Source organism: Mycteria americana, chromosome 2 (genome assembly GCF_035582795.1).
Source record: "Mycteria americana isolate JAX WOST 10 ecotype Jacksonville Zoo and Gardens chromosome 2, USCA_MyAme_1.0, whole genome shotgun sequence".
Classification (NCBI taxonomy): domain Eukaryota; kingdom Metazoa; phylum Chordata; class Aves; order Ciconiiformes; family Ciconiidae; genus Mycteria; species Mycteria americana.
The window spans coordinates 107886757-107906804 of record NC_134366.1 but is presented as its reverse complement, the minus strand read 5'-3'; the positions used below and the strand labels follow the sequence as shown (position 1 = coordinate 107906804).

Below are 20048 nucleotides of genomic sequence, written 5' to 3'. Positions count from 1 at the left end.
AGGGGGGGTGGACTGGATGACCTTTAAAGGTCCCTTCCAACCCAAACTATTCTGTGATTAACAAAAGCGAGTTCTTTGCTTTCCCATACATTATTCCTGCCACCTGTATCTTGATAATTGGGCTTTCCCGGAAGGATTGCCCATGGATATAGAGCTAAGCCAGCTGGGGCCTGAGAAGCTGCAGCACTGCGTCTGGGGCGAAGGCAGGCAGTGCCGGGCTCTGCTCTCTGAAGGTGGTACCTGCCACAGCATCTGCATCTGAGGGGACACCTTGGCAGGCCAGGGCTGAGGAACAGGAGGCAGTTCCTCACCACAGCAGCCGGTCCCAGAAGTCTGCTGGGGGTTCAACGTTCGGATCTCCTCGCTAAAGACTGGCTTCCCACCAGGGAGAGGATTGTTTTTCACTTTGTTACCTTGGACTTCCCGCCTCAGCCTGCTCTGGTTTGGTCTGTCCTGTCCTGAGGCCTCCCATGCAAGAGCCGCTTTAGCTACTTGTCAAACACGTGCATCTAACGCTGCTTGCAAAAGGCCTCACTGCTTGACTGGGATGCGCTGGCACTTCAGGACAAACCAGAAATCCGTCGGCAAAACGTTCTGGGGAAAAAACCCCTGCCACTTCCAGTTAAAAAGAAATCCCAGCTATTGCTCAGCTTCCTGGTGAAGGTGGTAAATACGGCGCCGAACCGAAGGTACCGGGAGGCAGAGGGAGATGTACTTCTACCGCGCCAGGCGACAAGCGCAAAGAAACCCGCACCGGGCGGAGACGGGGGCGGGCAGAGGGGCAGGTGGGGGCAGGGGGAAGCCCCCTCCGGAGGCACCGATGCCGCGGGGGTGATGCTGCTCCAGACGTCCCGGAGGCGGGGAGGTCCGGCACGGTACTTCTCCCTTTCAGCTCTTCGGGAGAGCCGGGCTCGGCGGCGGCGCGGGCAGGTGCACGGCACCGGCTGGGGCGGGGGGGTGTGTGTGCGGGTGTGCGTGTGCCCGGCTCCGCCCCCCCACCCCCGCGGCGGAGCGGCGGGCAGCACCGGCGGGGACGCGCGGTTCACGCCGCGGCCCCGTCCGGCGGCGCCCGCTGGCCCCGTCCCCGCCGCGGCGGCCGCCGCCCGCCCCCGGCCGCCGGTGCCGCCGCAGCGAGCGCCCTCTGCCGGCGGCGGGGGGTGGCGGCGGCGGCGGGCCGGGGATCGCGTGCGAGCGGGGAGCCGGCGGCTCGCCCTGTCACTCGGCCGCCAGCCCGCCACCTGAATCACGAGGGAAGCGGCGGCCGAGCATCCTCCCCACCCCCGGCGCCCTCCGTCCCGCTCCCGCCGCCCGCTCCCGCACCTCCGCCCCGGCACCGCCGCCGCGCCTCGGCCGCCCGCTCTGCGCCGCGGCCGGGGGCTGCTCCTCGCCCGGAGAAACTTTGCACCCCCGGGTCGTGGCGGGGACCGTGGGGTAAGTCGTTGCATCCCGAGAGCTGGCGGTGGGCAGGCGAGGCTTCAGCCCGGGCTTCGCGGGGGGACCGGGGGACCGTCGGCTCCGGCCGCCTCGCCCCCCAAACCACCGCCCCCCCCGCCCCGGGGTGTCGGTGCTCCCCCCGGCCGTTTCGGCGGCGGTGGGACCGCAGCCGCGCGGGACGCGCCCCGCTTCTCCAGCCGAGCGCCGGTGACGGTCCGCAGCTGCCGGGCGAAAGCCCCGGGAGGTGCCGGGTGGCCGCTGGCTCCCGGGCGGGGGATGCCCGGGGTGCTGCCCCGCTGTCCCGAGGGCTGAAACCGGGGGGGCGGAGGGCTCTGCCCTGGCACGGTGGGCACAGCTGGCTTCAGCCGTCCGCTGCGCTGATACCTCGAGAGACCTTCGGGGGGAAGGCAAGTGAAAGAAAGTTTCGCGTTGCCTCTTTCCAGCCCGAATTGCACTCGCTTGGCATTGGAGAGGGTGGGTATGCGTTGGGGTCACTCAGTACTGCCCCTGAAAATCTTCATTTTCAGCGGTTTGTAACTTCAGAGCTAAAATTCTTGTTGTGTTTCAGTTTGACATACCAAAGGGGGAGAAATCAGTGAGGGAAGGGCGAAGCGTGTGTACGGGCACCGGTGCTTTTTCTGACTTTGCGTTACTTTGTTTAGTAAACAAGAATTTTGTACGTCTTCGGGTGAAGCTCTAGTTTTATGTCTTTATTAAAGAATAATGCAAATAGCACAAAACCAAGTTATAACACGTAAAAAACTTTTTTTTTTTTCTGAAGACGGGCACAAACAATGTTTGTGCGTCATTTAGAGAGTTTCTAGGAGATAGACTATTAAGACCAAAAAAAAAAAAAAAAAAAAAAGGAAACAAAAACCACCAGAAAAACCCAAGAATATGCTTGACGTTGTTTGGTAGTTGGAGGTTTCAAAAAGACAACCGGGACTGGATTTACATAAAACTGACTGATCTGGTTGGGCTCAGAAGTAGTCTGTTGAGAAGAATGTTGATGCACATATGTTTGCAGTAGATAAAATAAAACAGTTCTCCTTTATGAAGCGTAGAGAGTGTTATTATCCAGGGCAAAGACTAAATCGTTGCATTTAAGCGAGAGACTTAATGACCGACAAGATCAAATTCACTGGCAAGACACTCGGTTAATTTGCAACCAAGAGCAAGGATTTATTTCCTTGGAAAACAACGTACCTAATACTGTCGATATTAAGAACCAGAAGGAGTTACCAGTTACGGTTTGGACAGTAACTTTAACGCCGTTGCTCCTGCCGGCACTCGCTACCTGAGCACAGGCTGAGACAGTCCTCGCTTCTCACTGCCGCATCCACCGCATCTCTGCATCAATATATACGTTTGTGACAACATATTTTTTTCAGTAGGTGACTGCAGAAGTGTATTTGGGTGTTCTCTGGTCTCGAGGAGAGGACTGGGCTGTGTTGGGCTAGTGTGTAAACACCTCCAGTCTTCAGCTCTGGAAGCCCAAGGCTCCACAGCCCGTAGGGTGAAGGTGTACTGAGGGGGACTGTTTCAGCGGGGAAATGAACACTCGCATGTGGAAAATCCAGGTTCTTGTGGTTGCAGGATTTTCATTCCAAATGAGTCGTGGGAGGGGGAGGTACGTTATTACCTCAACTTCCCATCTATTCGGATATCTGCCCAAGGAATCATAAGGAGGAAATGCATCGCTAGGCCCTGTTTGCAGTGCGGATGCTTACGAAAACCAGCCAGCCAGTCTAATATTGATTCATCGGTTTCAGCCTATAAACAGATTTAAACTCCACCGTGGAGGATTTAGTAGTCAGAAATGATTTTTCCATTAGATTTGCCTTTCTGTAGGTATATCTAAAAATATAGTAAAGACACTGTCGGTATCAGGAACTGCCTATACGTAGTTGAACTAGACTGAGAACTTGGTACAGCTTTTGCTGTCGTGTTTTTAAGGGGTTCGATTTCAGCCGAGACCCCAGTAAACGTGGGGGCTCTGCTGTTGAATAACCAAGGTCTGGTGCCAAATCTTTCCTTAATATTCCTGGTAATTACTGCTGACTCATGTTGACATGTGAGTTCAATTAGCCCCAACTGGAATGTAAAGGATGTGGGAGTGTCTCTTTGTGCCCAGAGACAGCTAGGACAAAGCAGATTTTGGAGGAAAATTTAAGGAATTGCCAAGTTTGGGTAGGAAGTGTCAGCCAGGTTTTTTTTCCCTTACAGTAATGTTTGAATAACCAATAAAGTTGAGTCCCGGGAAGGGGGTGATTTGTATAACATGGGCTTGTCTTCACTATGGAATAACTGGAGTCCTAACTCAGACATTGCTTCTAATTTGACTCATGTCCACACACACAAACTCGTTGCTGAAGAGTGGTGATGTTTTCAATTTGAGTTGGCTTACCCATGAGGAATAAGCTATAGCTCAGATAACCACAATTCATCAACTGCTAACACAATCTGCCTGAACGGCACAAGTGCAATTTTGCTCAACTCTGGCTGCTCCCACTTGAACAGGGTTACCTGGCCAGCAGGCAGTGCCTGCCCGCTTCCCTGGTACAGGCAGAGTGAAGACGTCAGTGGTTTGGCCATGAGGTAAGCAATGGGACGTTTGTCAACGCGAATGTTCCCGCACAATTACTGCCTAACTGCTGTGTTTGCGACAGCTCGCTGGTGGTGGTCACCGTCACCGTACGGCCGTGGCAAGGAGGACAGGAGGACTTTGCAGCTCAGAATGGGGCACCGCTGCAACGAGATGTGAAAAACGAAAAATTGTCTTCGCCCCAGAAATTCATTTCCTCTCAGTTACTAGCTGGTACGAGAGGGTCAGTTATACGTCAGAGGTATATGCTAACATATATATGTAAATAAATCCAGCTGTACTTGGCTAGCAGTAGCAAGAGCTGCTGCTCTGGGAGAAGCAGTTTCTTTGTTGGCCCTCTGTGCAAATTGCTATTAGGAAATGCAGACCAGGATTTCTACAAGTATTTTGAGGTCAAAGCAAAGAAGGTGGACACAAGGGTAACTCTGCAGCCTTATGTGTACCAAGCGGATGCTTTTTTTAAGAGAATGATGACCCTAATGCAGACTCCTGGGTCTGCATGAAGAATGAAAATTTCAAGGTGCTTTGCAAGGAATTTGACTCAGAGTTAGGGACCAGCTGAACATCCTGAGACGGAAATGCTAAAGCATTGCTCTGTCAGTCCAGAGCTCCCACAGAGCTGTTGACAGTCATTTTGGATTTAGTTCAACTTACCTTCAGAGTCGTGATCTTTGAGGTTTCTATAGCACTTGAGGCTGTGTTGTGCTGTTGTCGACATAACAAACATGACGTGGGTAACTGCAGCACTTGAATGGATGGACTTACAGGATTGCGCAGGTGGGGTGGACAAAATGATGCCAACATAATGTCAACTAAATGCACCCCGAATACTTATGAACCCCTGAGCTCCCTAGTGCCAGTGTGCGATACAACCGTTTCAGCGTAGACAAGATAGGATCTGTTCACTCAAGTGCAATCTTCAGGTATGCAGCTACAATTGCAAGAAACCCAGTGTATCTCTTTTACCTTTGTTTTTGAAACCTTACTCTGGATCTTATCCTTTCCCTCTGATAGGTGCCTTCTGGTATGCCGCAGCAGGGCCAGTGCAGGATGGTGGTGTAAAATTGTGCAAGATGGTTGTGCTTAGCAGCCTATGTCAGTGGAGCACCTTTAATATGAGTGTAGATGAGCGAAGCATTTAGTCTGAACCCAGGTACTTGTCAGATGAGGCGATCGCTTTGGGCTGGACCATACCGTCTACAATTTTGAATCAAGGCTGCATCTGCAGACGACGAATAAAGAATTTGCATGATGCAGTCTATTAAGCTGGGACTGTAAACCATGTCGTTTGTAATCATGTATTTGACCTGCCCTGTGACTGCAGTGGTGCCTGGTGCACCAGAGCTATTGCTCTGTATTCCACAGCAATATCCATGCGTGCATTAAGTATATTAAATATTTATTCCTTACTCTTAAACTTTATTTGTATTGATGTTAAATGGTGGTCGTTTCAGTAGGTTTAGCTTGCTGAAAACATGTGCTAACATAAAATCAAATTTTGTCACTCATTAGGACTGTAAAAATCCACCATTAGTGGATTTCTCCCTCTTCTATAACACTGGAGCTGAGACAGAGTGAAGTTGAATATGTGGCAGTCTTGGGGTCATTGTCTTGCTTTCCCATGAGCTGTTTGCTACATTTGGTAGTATACTGATCCCTGGGAGTCATGATGCCGAGTAACTTCTCGAACTTTTCCTTTTGCTGCAACTTGCAGTCACGGCAGCATTGTCTGGAAAGCGGGCTCTTCTTGGCCTCATTGTCTTTCACAGGGATTTGCTTCTCCAAAATGTGTTTTTCTGATGTCTGAGAACTCCTAGTGCAGTTTTCAGATTGACTCTTCCTTTCCTTGTCCTCAAATGAGGAATCCTTCCACAAACACCGTGTTTTCTTCTTGTTTTGGGCCATTTCTAGAGAAACAAAATTTGCTGAGGTTGTTCTGTGGGTGAAGAATACAGGTACTAGAGATTTTGGAGGGGTATATTGAGAAGACTATCATTGAGGTTGGGACTCCACAGGGGTCTGTCATAGCTGTTCCCTATTTCATGAATGGCTTGAATGATGGGTCAGAGCGTGTGGGCATTCAGCCTGCAGATGTCATCCAGCTGAAACGGTTTCAGGCACCCTGGAAGATGAGAATCAAATTCAGAGTGATTTCTGACAGTCACAACCTCCAGAAAACCAAGCAGGATGCGAGTCTGTAAGGTTTTGTGCAAAGGTTTATCTTCAGTCAGCAATAAATCATATACTCAAACATAGCATGGGGAATAGCTGGCTAGGCAACACGAGCTAAGGAGAAAAGGATGTGAAAATTTGGTGGATCACAAACTAAACATGAGTCAGTAGCATTGCACTGTTGTGAAAATGGTGTGTAAAAATGGGAGTGTAAAAAGAGGAGTGTTTTTTCTAAGATACATGAATAATCTTTTCGTCCTACTCAGCCCAGGTAGGTCCTTCGCTGGAGTACTGCGCTCATTTGGGAGCAGAGTACTTGAGAAAAAATGCAGACCAAATTAAGAGTCCAGGGGAGAGCAACAGGAATGCTCAGAAAACATCACTTACAAGAAAAGAGTAAAGTCATTGTTTAGTCTAGAGATGGGAAGAGTAAAGGGAAAAAAGTAAAAAATCTTTAGAAATATAGGGTTAGCTGCCAAGTTAGTTGAACTTAAACTGTTGTTTAAGTTCATGTCAGCTAGGGCAAGAAATTACGATCTTAGGTTGCAGTAAAGAAAATTTAGGTTAAGATGCTTAGGAAAAATTTTGTGATTTTAGTAATAGTTAAATGCTGGAATAAAATCTCTGGGGTACTCATAGAAACTATACTTCTTCAGTATAAGCAGCTTTTGGGAGTGGTTTAACAGCTGTGTTGTTACAGCTATGATGGCCTAAGCATGTAAAAGACTGGAAAGATGTGGTGCTTTTTTATTACATCAATTGATTTAGCTAGAAAAAACAGACAAGGCTTTCATGCTCAGAAGCCATTTCTCCAATCTGAAACCTCTGAATGGTTTTGGTACAGCTGCTTCTGTATGAAGCAGGGAAGGATGTTCTGTATGATCTCTTGAGGGTCCTTTCAGCCCCATTTGCAAAGATGTAATGATTAACAAAATCTTTCTGTCTTGGGATAGATGGGTGTTCAGGGACTGGGGAGGGAAGGCATGCTGTAAAAGCAGATGAAAGAGCTCTCCCCTACCCTGCAACTGGGGAGATTCCCTAAGATTTTCACTCCATGAAAAATTCCTGTTTATTGCTTTTCAGGAGTGGATGGGAATCAGTAAATGTGAAACTAGCTGCTTTATTAGTGTCAGGTGGTTTTGGACAGTAGCAAATGCTTTATGACAAATTATATTGTGGTAGGATGTATCCATAAAATGTTTGCTTTTTTATCTTAGAGACTAAAAAAATTCTGGGAGTTTTGAAGGCAAGAGGTCAAATTTCCCCCCACTTCTTGCCTTAATTATATAAAGTGAAATACTTGCAGTCATTACTTGTTTATGAAAATCAAATTTAATTCTTTTTAAAAAATCTTAACATATATGATGAAAAATTTAATGAGCACGTAGAAAATACTGCTGCTGGAGTTAGTAATGAGAATAAATTTGTATATATTGATTACTTTAGGGTAGTTACAGATATAAATAGTATTAGAAGACAGAGTTGTACTGCAGACAACTTGCAAATGTATCATATTTTTTCCTGGAGATGTGTCTCTAAAACAGTAAAAGTATTTACAATAGGAAGTGCCAAAAATTGTCAAATAACGAACAAAAAAAGGTAGATATGCCTATGGATCTCAGAAACAGAATGGGAATAGATATGTTTTACTGCTTACAAAGGTGAAATTCATGTTCCTGGAGAGGAAATCATATACTTATACATCTGCAGTTAAGGACCTGCAGTAAATTTGAGTACGTATCCAAACCAAGGTGCTGGAGTAGTGCCTTGTCAGCGTAGCAGACAAAACTAGCCAGCCTTTCAACCAGTATAACTTGTTTAGCTACTTTTATAATCTCAAAAATAATAGCTACATCAGGTTTTATTTTTACTTTTGTCTTCAGATTCTGTATCTGAAAGAACAGGAACTTTTGAGTTTTCAGTCTGGTTTTCATGTACTTCATTAAACTGAAGACTTGCGAGAACTGAGCAAAATCTTGACAGCTCGCATGCCAGCCTGGCTCTCGGTGTGCGTTTCTAAACTGTGACCTGCTTTGTTCAAACTGTGACCTGCAGTGTTTCTTACACTGGTAGCAAAAACATTTTAAAAGACTGAATTGCAGCGATAACAATAATAACAATGTCAATTTAAGCATCAAGCTAACATAACTTGCTCAGTTCTAGGAGAAAATATTTCATGTTTCATTTCAATTTTTCTCTGCATTCCCATTTTCCATCTCAAGCTTTGAGAAAAACAACTTCTTTTTTCCCTGAAATTTTTTGGCTTTTTTTCTGTGGATCCTCAGATATCTAAGCTCTGCTGAACCTCTGTTACAGGGCTCTTGGCATTTCTTCCTCTGCTTCTCCTTTTCTTCCACTGAATGACTGAGGAGGAGGAACAACACAGAAGAGCAAAGCCAGGAGAAGAATGGGATTGCATCTTCCCAATAAGCTGATGTTACGCCTAGGTTTATAAGTCATTTTTCTCCCTGCTCTCCTACTCCTACACACACACATTTCATAATAACTTTTATAATAATAAAGATGTCAGTCCCCATTCTGTTGGCCTTAGATCCAGCCCTCTTTTCTTCTTTTCTTGGGGAAAACTCTGTGCTGTGTTCTCCTGGTGTCACAGAGGCTCCTCTGAGGACAGGCTGTGTCTCTGAGCCAGAGACAGCCACTTCTTTCTCTTTCCACACTGTCTCTAGCAATACAGAAATATACAAATATGTGATATATAGATATATATATGAAATATATACGATATATATCTATGAAGAAATAGATATACAAAATATACGAGCTGTCACATATTTTGACTCCTATTCTGCACTGGAGTGCAACTAAAACCTTTTAGGAAGCCTTTTGTGGAAAAGAAGAGAGGAATCAGGGAAATGAGAGTACAGTTATGGTGCATGGCAGACTTTTTCGAAAGACTTGGAACTGGATCTTGGCCCACTCGCAGGAGGGGATCACCAGCTTGCTGGCTACTGTGGAGGGTCTCCCTGGTTTTGATAAGCAATCCTTTCCTGATAAAAATTCCATTTAAATTAGTTCCATTTTGGCTTTACAGTAGAAAACTCCTAAAAATGGTTTCTAGTGTTTCTCTCTTTCTGTCTAATCTGTTCAGTCCTCTAATCTATCTGTAGCCTCCCTTTGTAGAACTCAGGGTTTCCCATCATGATGTTAGCGTTTGCGCCAAAATTGCACCACACTTCTAGTTCGGCCTGGTGGATGCAGGATGATAAATAGTCATATCAAAGATCATTCTTCTAGTATTTCAAAGAGAACCCCAAGCCCCAGACAATCAAAGCCTGATGAAATGACAAGCAGGGTATTAAAACACAGGTGGTTAAGACAGTAACACCAGGAATGCTGGTGAACTTACAAGAGGGTTTGGAGGACCAGCATAGCTTCATAGTTCATAGTTGCATTTGCAACCTGTGGCTAGTTCTGCAACTCAAAGTGACCTCTCTAGTTCACCCCATCACGGTGGTGTATGGGTGCTAGAACATACACCACCTTATGGTGGAACAGGGGAGTGGGGCATGAAGGTAAAACAACCCAAAAAGCAGCCAATGCAGGGCCACATGTGTCTTGTGAAAAAAAGTGACACAACCCATTCAAAGTGATACTGTTATCCTTTTTATCTAAGAGCATTTATCCCTCACTTACAGTTGCGGAGTAGTGTAGACGAGCTAATGAACTACACAAACTTGATGAACCAACTAGCTCTAGCAGCCTTATCATGACAGCACAGAGATAAATCTGGGCAGAACCTATCTGAAAAGTTATATATACACTTGATAAGTATACTTGAGTTGTTAGCTTGTACTGAGCTCTGTGTTGCCAGCGTGAAGCTGCTCCCAGAACCTGAACTAGCTATAGGTTGAAGATGGCTGAACTAAGGCCCTGCTACACTACATGTTCATGGCAGAAATATTTCATGGACCTATCTTACTGGTTTTAGTCAAGTTTGCTATGGCAATGATGCTTATGCTTTCACAGCGTCTGCTTTTGAGTCTCCAGAAGTTACTTCTTTTGACCTGTTAGTCAGGTTCCAGCAAACATAACAGAGAGACAGAGATCTCAAAGATATTTTGTTCCTGTGAGTTTAAAGGTAAAACATGCTACACTAATATCCCTACTGAGGGCAAGATTGCAATGTGAGATTGAGTGTTTTGTTAATCATCAAATAATCCATATGGTTCCGACAATACCTTAAATGCCCCAGCTGTAGCAAAACTTTTCATCACTGCTCCCACCTTACTATGGAAAGGGTAGTCCAGTGGCTGTGGCAACCCCGTATTCTCCTCAGATGGTCTGTGGCAAAGCCAATGGAGGACCAAAGTCAAGCCTGGTAGAAAGAGATGCCACTCCACTAACTATAAAGGATTGCACCAGACTTTTGCCCGATCTGATTTTTTTGTGTGGTTTTATATGTGGTATGGTCCGTATCCTTCCTGAAGTGACACAGTGCACATGTTAGAAGTTCTAAAAACAGCTTAATTTTTAAAACATCACTTAAACCCCCCACCCTGCATCTAAGCTTTTTTAAGAAGTTAGTTAGTTACATCCTCAAAGCTCAAAAAAAGTCTCCTTGAACTTAATTTCAGGCTTTCTTATATAAACAAATAAAGAAAGGAGGGCTGATGAGATAATTTAGTCCCCAAATGAACTTGTTTGTGAGGGAAGAATAGTGATTGAAATTACTGTTGTGCTAAAGATTCCTGAAGAGTGTAGCCGCATACCCACCCTGTAGCAAAGGGCTGCCATGTTTCAAAGTCAAGCACTTGCAAATGAGGAAGCCCGGGAGTTAAAGATGAAATGTGAATTCCTCACCTATGTGGACAGGCACTAAACTTAATCTCATACTAAAAATAGAAATTGCATATTTTGTTTTTATTATCCTCATTCACCTTGTGGTCCCAGCTCCGTACTATGCACTGTTCAAATCCCATGCAAACACAGTGTTATTAATTTTGTGACAGACTGTTCTGTGATAATTGTGACTCTAATATCTAAGTACATCAAAACCACTGCTGAATTAATCTTTATTATACTGCTGAGATATATGGTCTTATTAGTAGAGATAAATCTGAAAGATGTATTCTCATTTACTCAATGCCAGGTACTCGGGAGGTGATTTTTCAGAAGGCGCAGCCTTTGGTGTACGTTCATTCAGAGTGCAGTGCTGGGTGACTTCAGCTGCGGCACTGAGTGCTCATCACTTTTAGAAATCAGACCAAGGCTCCCAGAAGACGAGGGCTGACGCCTCTGATGTCACTGGCTGTAGTCGCGTGCCTCGCATCACGCAGCCCTCATTCCTACAGCCCCTGCACAGCCTCGATTCCTTCCCTAAGCTCTCTGAGCTTGGCAGGGGTCTGGCTCCGTGTGCTCAGACTTCTTCCTGTAACGCAGGCAGCGATGGCAAAGGAGCTCGCAGGAGACCTGGGTGGGAGACTGCAGTAGGGAGGTGCAGTCTGGCAAAGTTTGCTAATTTCTGGCAAAAATCCCAAATTTTGGATGGTTACGTAGAAGTCCTCATGACAATTCCAAAGCAGTGCTCCCCAGTGGTCCCTCTCTGGAGTGTTATGAAGCACAGGATCTGTCTGCAGGTCTTACGGATGCTGAGACTCAGGACTACAAGCAGTCTGCTTCTGTCCCCTCCCTGCCTGGTCTCAGCCTGCGTCCCAGTCCTTCCCACGGCCAGCTCCTCATTCCCGTGCCGTATATTTGGAGCCCCATGTTTCTGGGCTGCAGTGGCTGGAGCAGGGAGAGCACACCAGAACGGGGAGGAACAGCAAGAGGGAAGGTCTGGCTCTGCCTTTGCTGCTCCGAGAGGAGGCACGTAAAGCGCATGGGGATGCATATGTATAGTGCAGATGCCTGTGGGAGGAATGAAGGGGATGATGTGTGCTCAGCTCAGGCAGAAACTATAGATAACTGTCAGACTACAACAAGTCTCCCGAGCACACGCGAACTGGATTTTTTTTCAGAAGCTCCAAACATAGCCACATTTGTACATATTTTCTTTAAAGGAGATTAAAGAGAGATTTTATATACGCCATGTCAGACAACCTTAACTGTGTTGTAAACCCAGCGTATGATCCCCGGTACTTGCAGAACACCCTCTGTAAGTCAAGCTTTATATACCTTTTCATTAGTCAATTATTGTTTCTAACAACTCTTCAGGTTGTGAATTAACCTTCTTCCTTTTTCACTGGAGAGAAGATTGAGGCAGAAAAGTAAATTTTAGGGCCAGAAAGAGCCGCAGTGATCTTGTTTCGACATGGACCATCAGACATCCTTAAACAAATTCTTCACCACACAGGTCTAATAGTTTTCTTAAGAAAAAAAATGCTCACTGATGGAGGGTCCTCTACAGTCCTGGGTAAATTATTTTAATAGTTATCCTCATTTATTTGTAGTTTGAATTTAATTAGCCTCAAATTCTGCAAATTGGATCTTGGTAGAATTGGCTTGATCTCTGTCACGAAATGTTTGTTTCTTACATAATGTAGTTACTTATTGTGAGGAAGTTCTCCATTGCTGTTCTTCATGATAACCCAAACAGTTTGTGCTCCTGGACTCTGACTGCAGGGCTCGTTTTCTCAGCCTTTCATCATTTTTGTGACTCTCTGCTCCGGTTTCTCTTGAAGCGTGGCTGCTTCTGGACACAGTATTGCATGCTATTTGCAAAGGTAATATGCCCAAAGCCGTTATCATATTTTCTCCTAAAACATGACCGTTCATCAGAAGCAAAGCATTTGGCAGAAACGCGCTAATCACCGTTAATTTAGTGACAGCAGGCAGGTAGATTTCTATTCTGTTGGTTAGCCGTTGCGAGTGGAAGTCTTTTTCCAGAGCCGCTGCCTCCCAAAGTAGCAGCAACACATAATGCTGTGAAACCCCAAGCTATCTGCAGCGCCATCCCCTTCTTGCTTGGCCCGTGAAGCTGCGCTGCGGTTCTGCGGTGCGGTAGGGATGAGAGCACAACTTCCTTATTCCCAGGCTGCCTCTTCGAAACCTGCGACGCTTCGAAGCTGTGGTCTGCACAGCCCTTTTATGTAGCTCAGGCATTGAATGCATGGTATGTGATCACATTCGGGCAGGAAATGATTCATAAAATTTAATGAAAGGAGAGATCATTGGATAATGTAATTTGACCTCCTATAGCTACCAAAGCTACCAAATTTTTTTTCTGAGTATGCCTGCACTCAGCCCAACTGCTTGTATTTAATTTAAGCATAACTTCTGTTAGGGTAAAGTGTACATTACAGAAAGACATCTAATAGTGATTTCAAGACAGCAGGATCCATTAAATCCGTTGTAGCTTGCCCCAGTGTTTAAATACTCACAGTGTTACAGATTTATGCCTTATTTCTTATTTGGATGTATCTGGCTTCAGCTTCACTTTCGAAGTGCTTGCTATGGTTCAGATTAAAATAATTCACCACCCATATCTTCCCCATGAAAGTACTTCAGTTTACTCAAGTCACCTAATTCTTCTTTCTATGCAAGGCAGTTTCTTCAGCCTGCGAGTATTTTTTTAGCTTCTTTCCTCGCCCTTTCCAATTTCTAACATTATTTGAAAAACACTTACATGGGAACTGTACACGCTGTTCCAGCATCGGTGTCATCATATCTGTAAACAGAGGTAAAATCACTTCACTTAGGTCAGCAACTGCATTAGCTGCCTTTGCAGCAGCTCCTCCCTGGGAGCTCAGGGTATGGGTTGTATTCATTTTTCACTTTGATCCCTAATTCCGTTCAAGAATCACTGGCATTTCAGGATGCAGTCCCTATTCAGTAGCATTGAATGGGGCAATGACTTGCATTCCCTATTCTGAGATGTAAGTGTTTGCATTTGACGGTATTAAAATGCATTGTGGATAAACAGAAACAGCCTACTGGGCACTCCAGACTGCTCTATTTCACTATGTCTTCAGCATTATTTACCACTCTTCTAAATTTTTATAACTTTGCAAATGTTATCACCAATGGCTTTGTTTTGAACCTTGATGCCTGCAAGATCTTTATAAAAACCTTTCTACTTAGCAGTGATTTCTCAAGGATTACTCCTCTTTTTTTTTTGGATCTGACACTTGACAAATTCTTTACTTACTGAAACTGTGCTCTGTAATACTTCATGGTAGCTTTTTAAAATCAGAATGTTATGCTGCTAAGTTAAATAATTTACTAATACAAGTGAATTCCTTCATCAGCTAGAGGTGATAACTTCTCAGTGAGCTAGTTTCACTCCAAAGAGCATGATATTCCATAGAATTCTAAGTGATGTCATTCATCTTTCTTATCAGCTTTTCTGGTATTTTGCTTGGGATGGATGTCAGTCTCACCATCCGGTGGTTAGCTGGATCATTATGTTTCCCTTCTCTGAAGACTGTCATATAGCAGCTGTCTTTCAGTCCTTTGGATTTCCTCAGTGTTCAGAGATTCATTATGACTTAATGTCAGCAGTGATTAAAAGCATCTGACATAAGAAAGTGAATGATCAAGGCCCACATCTGCCCTTTCCCAGCAATTCTGTTCCTTTCAGTCCTAGATATCCTCCTCCTGAAGCTCCTTAAGCTTGTAAGCCTGCTCTCCTGCTGCTGGAGAGCAGGAGGGGTGGAAGGTTGCAGCTTTGGGTTCATCTTTGTCCTCCGTCAAACAGGGGCAGAGCACGTGAGGACTCTCAAGTGTTACAGAGAGAAAGAGAAAGAGAAAGGAAAGAGAAAGAGTATGATTGTCCTGAGCAGCCAAGTGCTGTCCCCCCAACTTCTTCCCCTTTCTCATTCATATATTAGGCTGGTGAGCTGGTAGGGGAAGGAGCTCCCAGCCTCCTGCAGCAGTGGAGATAAGTCATTCTGTCCCAGAGGTGGAAAGGAGAGCTCACAGATGATCAGAAGAGGGCACAGCCCAGGCGGAACCATGAATATATGCTCTTCTCCAGTTTTTAAAAGAAATGTTTTCTTGGTCTATGGTTCTGTGCAGCTCAACAACTTCAAGTGCTGCTTTCAGCCATATTTTTAGAACCACTAGCCATGAGCCTTCTGACTTGGTTTTTATTCCCGTACATTCTTTCTCAAACTCATTTTATCTGCATGGCACTATTGGCATTAGTGGTAGTAGCAGAAGCACCTCTTGGCTGTACGCATATCTAGGACGTTGGTGTTCAGTTGCTGAGGCAGTGCTTCATACGATGTTGCTGTGGTAACCCCTTGTCCTAATTCTGTAGAAAGTTCCTGTAGAAAGCCTGAAGAGTGCATGGTTTATTCTTATTTGATGCAAGTGCATTATTCTCCTTCTTTTCAGAGACTAGAAATAAATCTGTTGAACACTCTTACCTTTTATGCAGTTCTAACATACAGCCATCTCCATCTAATAAGCACTGTACACACTTTTTAGACTTCTTTTGTTCATAGTATTCTTCTAAAAAGCATATTATCTTTTCTCTTTAGCACTGCAACTTGTGAATATTCCTTTGGGCCTTTACTTTTCTTAACCAGCATTTTACACTTCATAAATTCTAGCTCATATTGTTTGCTATTTATTTCCTGGTTTTCAGTTGTTCGAACACTGAGGTCTTTTAATTTATTTCTATTTGCTGTTACGTATGCATCAACTGAACCAGAACGGGTTTTAAAACAAAGTGGTTCTTTTGGGAAATTGAATGAACTCTTAACTTTCAGTTTTCAGTTGAATTATGCTGTCCAAGTCTTTCTCCTCCTTGTAATTTTGCTCATGAAGGCAAGAGAAGGGAAGTCTAGCATGTGACACTGTTTTGAAACATGAACTATGAGTCATAGAATCATGCTATGGACAGGAAGGACTCAGAACACAAAAGTATTACAATATAAAGAAAATATCTTTTAATGTAAGGTCTCACAAGAAACTGCAGCAATTCTTTTGGCATCTTCACACCATTTCAGCTTCCCACTGGAGCAGAAAACCCACCAGGGTACATGAAATCTTAAAAACTGGTGGGCTGTTGCAAAAAATGAGCTTGTAGACTAGCCTAGCCTAACAAGATCTTTGAAGGTGGCAAGGTGACTTTATCTAAGCAAAGGCTGGGGAATAAACAAACTTTCTTAACCTGGAGCAGTATTTATTGCACTGTATCTTATCCCTCTTAGACTTTGGCCAAGCAGTTCATCCGTCTAATTTCACATGAAATTGTCCCAGAAATAGTGAAAAGAACTGTTTTGTGTATTTCTGGAAGAACTCTATAACTGACACTGCACCAACTGGAGAATGACTGATGTTTCCACTATCAGCTACAATTGAGAGAAGGCTACTACTGACCTGATGTCTATACTATGCATCATTTTAGAATAAATTCTCAAGGAAAGAACCATTAACGGCTGTGGTTAGTTGTGTAATGGAATAAAAATGGAATATAGATTTAGATGATTTTGACAAAGTAACCTGAGAGCTTTCTGTTGATACAATAACTGATTTTCCAGATCAGGGAAACATGGTAGACCTAATCCATCTGAATTTAGTGAAGGATACTGCGCTGCTGAGGACTCGGACAAGACTTGAAAGGGTTGGAGGAAGGAACTGGGTCAACAACATGTGCTGAAAGGAAAATGACTGATCAGGAGGGAAACTACAAGCAGAGTTCCTCAACTATCAGTTTGGAGACAATCATATTTTTACTAAGAAATTTCATGCAAAACCAGGAGTCTACCAATAAACTTAGTTGCTTGCACTATCAATACAGAAGGGGATACAATTCTCAGACAACAAAAATGAACTGGAGATTAATTGTACAAATGGAATGGCTGGGCACTTTGGCACTAAGAGTTAGATTTTCTCCATAAACTGTGCCTTTATTTATTGCAAGTTATACATAAAGATGGAGAACTGTGCATATTAGGTGACCACAGGATGACTGTGAGCCATGAATTTGATAATGGGTATGAAAAAGGAAAATGCAGTCACACAAATATCAAGTGAGATAATTCCCATAAAGAATTAATGGTTTGTCAATACATATGTATATATATGCATGTATGAAATACTTTTAGATTTTACTTAATATACTGTGCATGATTATGTTTATCTGTGTTTTAGACAGATTGATTGAAATGGGAAAGAAAAGGCTCCTAAGATGACGGGAAGAATAAAGAGTTTGTAACACGAGAGGGAAATAAAAGAGTTTGGGTTGTCCTAGAATAGCAAAATGAAGGCTGACTGAATATATGACTGATATTTAAAAATATGCCAATGAGTAAACACAATGGAGGAGGAAGAGCTATTTAAACTAAAAGACAATGTTGGCAGAAGAACAAATGAGCATAAAATGACCATGAACAAATTTAAGCTGGAAAGCGAAAGGTTTCTAGTTATCAGAAAGCTGTCTTTCAATGAAAAGCAAAGCTCCTCTAAACAGTTTTTAAATGAAGTTCAGTAGGTTTATAATTTGCATTATATGACATAGCTGCCTTTAGTAGCATGGGATTTGATTCAGTGACATAGAAGGTCCCCTTAATTTTACATCTTACACAAAGCAGCAAATACTCTTGAGATATAGTAACCTCTTGGGCAGCATGCACCCGCTGTTGAACAGCACACAGCAAGACTAAAATACTCTTTCAGACAGCAAATCAAAAGACTTTGATATTCGGCTAATCTCCAGAAGATTTAAACAGACCGAATGCAAAGACTTGTTTCAGAGCTTGCAATGTCTCTAAGGCCAACGTGCTCAAACAGAGCAATAGTAAGGCTAAGTTTTGTCTGAAAATTGTCACCTCCATCAGCACTGCATTGGGATGGGTCCTAGTGCTAACTGCAGTACTGTGTGTCACTTCTTAAGCTGTCAACAGATATACTTTCAGTCATTAAAAATGAGGATGTGAGGACCTGGAAAAATGCTGATTTGAATAATTGCATCCTACTTATCACAGTGTCAGTAATGGAAGACAATGCTCCTGTGTATTTAAAAAGCTGTGAAATCCTCCCTGCAGAAGATGATGGGTAGTATCATTCATTCTTATTTGTTTAGCTGAATTTAAAAATGAGCCTAGAGGAAAAAAATTAATTTTGGATATCGAGTAAACAGGATGTATTTTATACCCATTTTTATACCATGTATAGTATGCTTAATTTAAAAAAATGAAAATTGAATATAAACATCAATATTCTAATAATATTAAGGTAGGAAATTGGAATAAGCCTTAAGCTTCTATCTTAACTAATGCCACTGTGCTTTTTAGTGTTGTTGAATGCCACACTCAAGGAACAAACATTTTCCTCGGTTGAACTTTCTCGGTGCTGTCATTTTGTACAGCGGTATGAAGCACAGAAACCTCTAAACTAAGAAACATATTCCTTTTGTTTTTCAGCATCAAAACAATGATTCCTCCAGGGGAATGCCTATATGCTGGGAGGAAAAGGAGGAAACCCATTCAGAAACAGTTAAGTATCATATTCATCAGGAGGCATCTCCCTCCCAACGCACGTGCTAGAAATGAGGTAGAAGGAGGATCCCACTCCTCCCATGGTCCGCTGACACAGGAGAGACCTAATCTCCTTCTCTGCAGCGAGAAACCCCTGGCTGGGAGGCTGGCTCCTCATGGTTAAGACTGGCTCCAGAAAGGATCCTGAGCATGGGGCAAACCGTCCTTACCCATCAGTAGGTGTCCCAGGAGGAGGCCAGCGGTGGTTGTGGTGTGTACCGCAGGGTAGTGCAGAGTACGCTGCCCTGAGGAGCGGAGAGGGACAGCACTTTTTCATAGGCAGAAGATACTGGCGGACTAAATGTCAGCTGGGCAATGGGCCGGAGCTCCACGCTTCTGTGTTCCCCACCGCCCGTTCAAGGAGCCTTTTGAGAAGCTGTGTGTCAAGTGGCACCAGTGCGCTGGCATTGCGCTCCCCCCTTCCCCCTTCCTTGGCTTAGCCTTGCTTGGGGCATCGCTAAGTCCATCATGTGCGAGCCTGGAAAGTGGGTCAGTTCAGCCAACTGAAAAAGCAGACTGGTGACTCACTTTTTGCATAAAGAACACATCATTTTCAAACCGCTATTTACTATGGGATCACTTTCATTAGGAAAAAAAAGGGAGAGAGGAATTGTATGTGTGAAGGCAAAGCAGAAAAAGAAAAAAAGCAATGGGAAGTTGTTACTACAAGATGCTTGCAATGGGAGCGAAAGAAGGTTGCTATCACTCAAATGTAAAATGATTTCCAGATGCCATAAACCACTCTGTGAAATGAAGCTTTTTAATATAGTCATCCCACATCTTCTGTGTTACACTTGATTATATGGTTATGAAACACACATTTTTACTGTGTTAAAATTATGAACTAGCACTGGTGGCCTTCACAGACAATATAAGGATGAGAAGGTAACTAAAATAGATTTCCCTATTTTCAGTTGTTCAGAGCTTCTAAAAATAACCCACTTGGCTTAAAATTGTATATATTGGTCTAAAGTCAAAGGGGAGTTTCTCTGAATGTTTGAGTGAAATCTGTTGATTTTGTTTGGATTTTAGAGAGTATTTGCACATAAACCACTTGTTCCAACTTAAAAAATATTTCTTTTAGTGTAAAATATATCATAGATGGCAATTTCAATAGACAAAGATAATGACATAAGAAAATGATTCTTCCTGCAAAACCTGAGTGTTAAATCCAAAATGTATGTAACATTTCTGCACTGCTGTTCAAGTATGGATGTGGATATTTAACTTTATAACCGCATGAGGTATGGAACCCCTCCAGTACATGAAATTACCTCTGTGCGAACTGTTTATGAATCATAACTTTTGTGAGAAAGGAAGGAGAGTTGCAGTTGCTTTGAGAAACATTAAGCTTCATATTTGGAACATATATACTAGCTAGAAGAACTTCT

At 43.7% G+C, this 20048-nt stretch overlaps 1 protein-coding gene across 5 annotated transcripts in view; it reads left to right on the top strand.

Annotated features, from left to right (window-relative positions):
• The first annotated feature begins 1074 nt into the window (after positions 1–1074).
• The window catches only part of AHRR (aryl hydrocarbon receptor repressor), a 94718-nt gene continuing 75744 nt past the window's right edge, over positions 1075–20048 (top strand). Inside the window, exons 1-4 of one of the 5 annotated variants that reach the window (XM_075494194.1) lie at positions 1292–1431; positions 3955–4032; positions 5054–5192; positions 18544–18615. In XM_075494194.1, the coding sequence (XP_075350309.1) occupies positions 18554–18615 (62 nt within the window). In that variant the 5' untranslated portion in view covers positions 1292–1431; positions 3955–4032; positions 5054–5192; positions 18544–18553. Of the gene's footprint in view, positions 1432–1852; positions 1909–3954; positions 4033–5053; positions 5193–18543; positions 18616–20048 lie in introns of those variants that run through there. The other 4 variants (XM_075494195.1, XM_075494197.1, XM_075494196.1 and 1 more) reach the window with 4 other exon arrangements.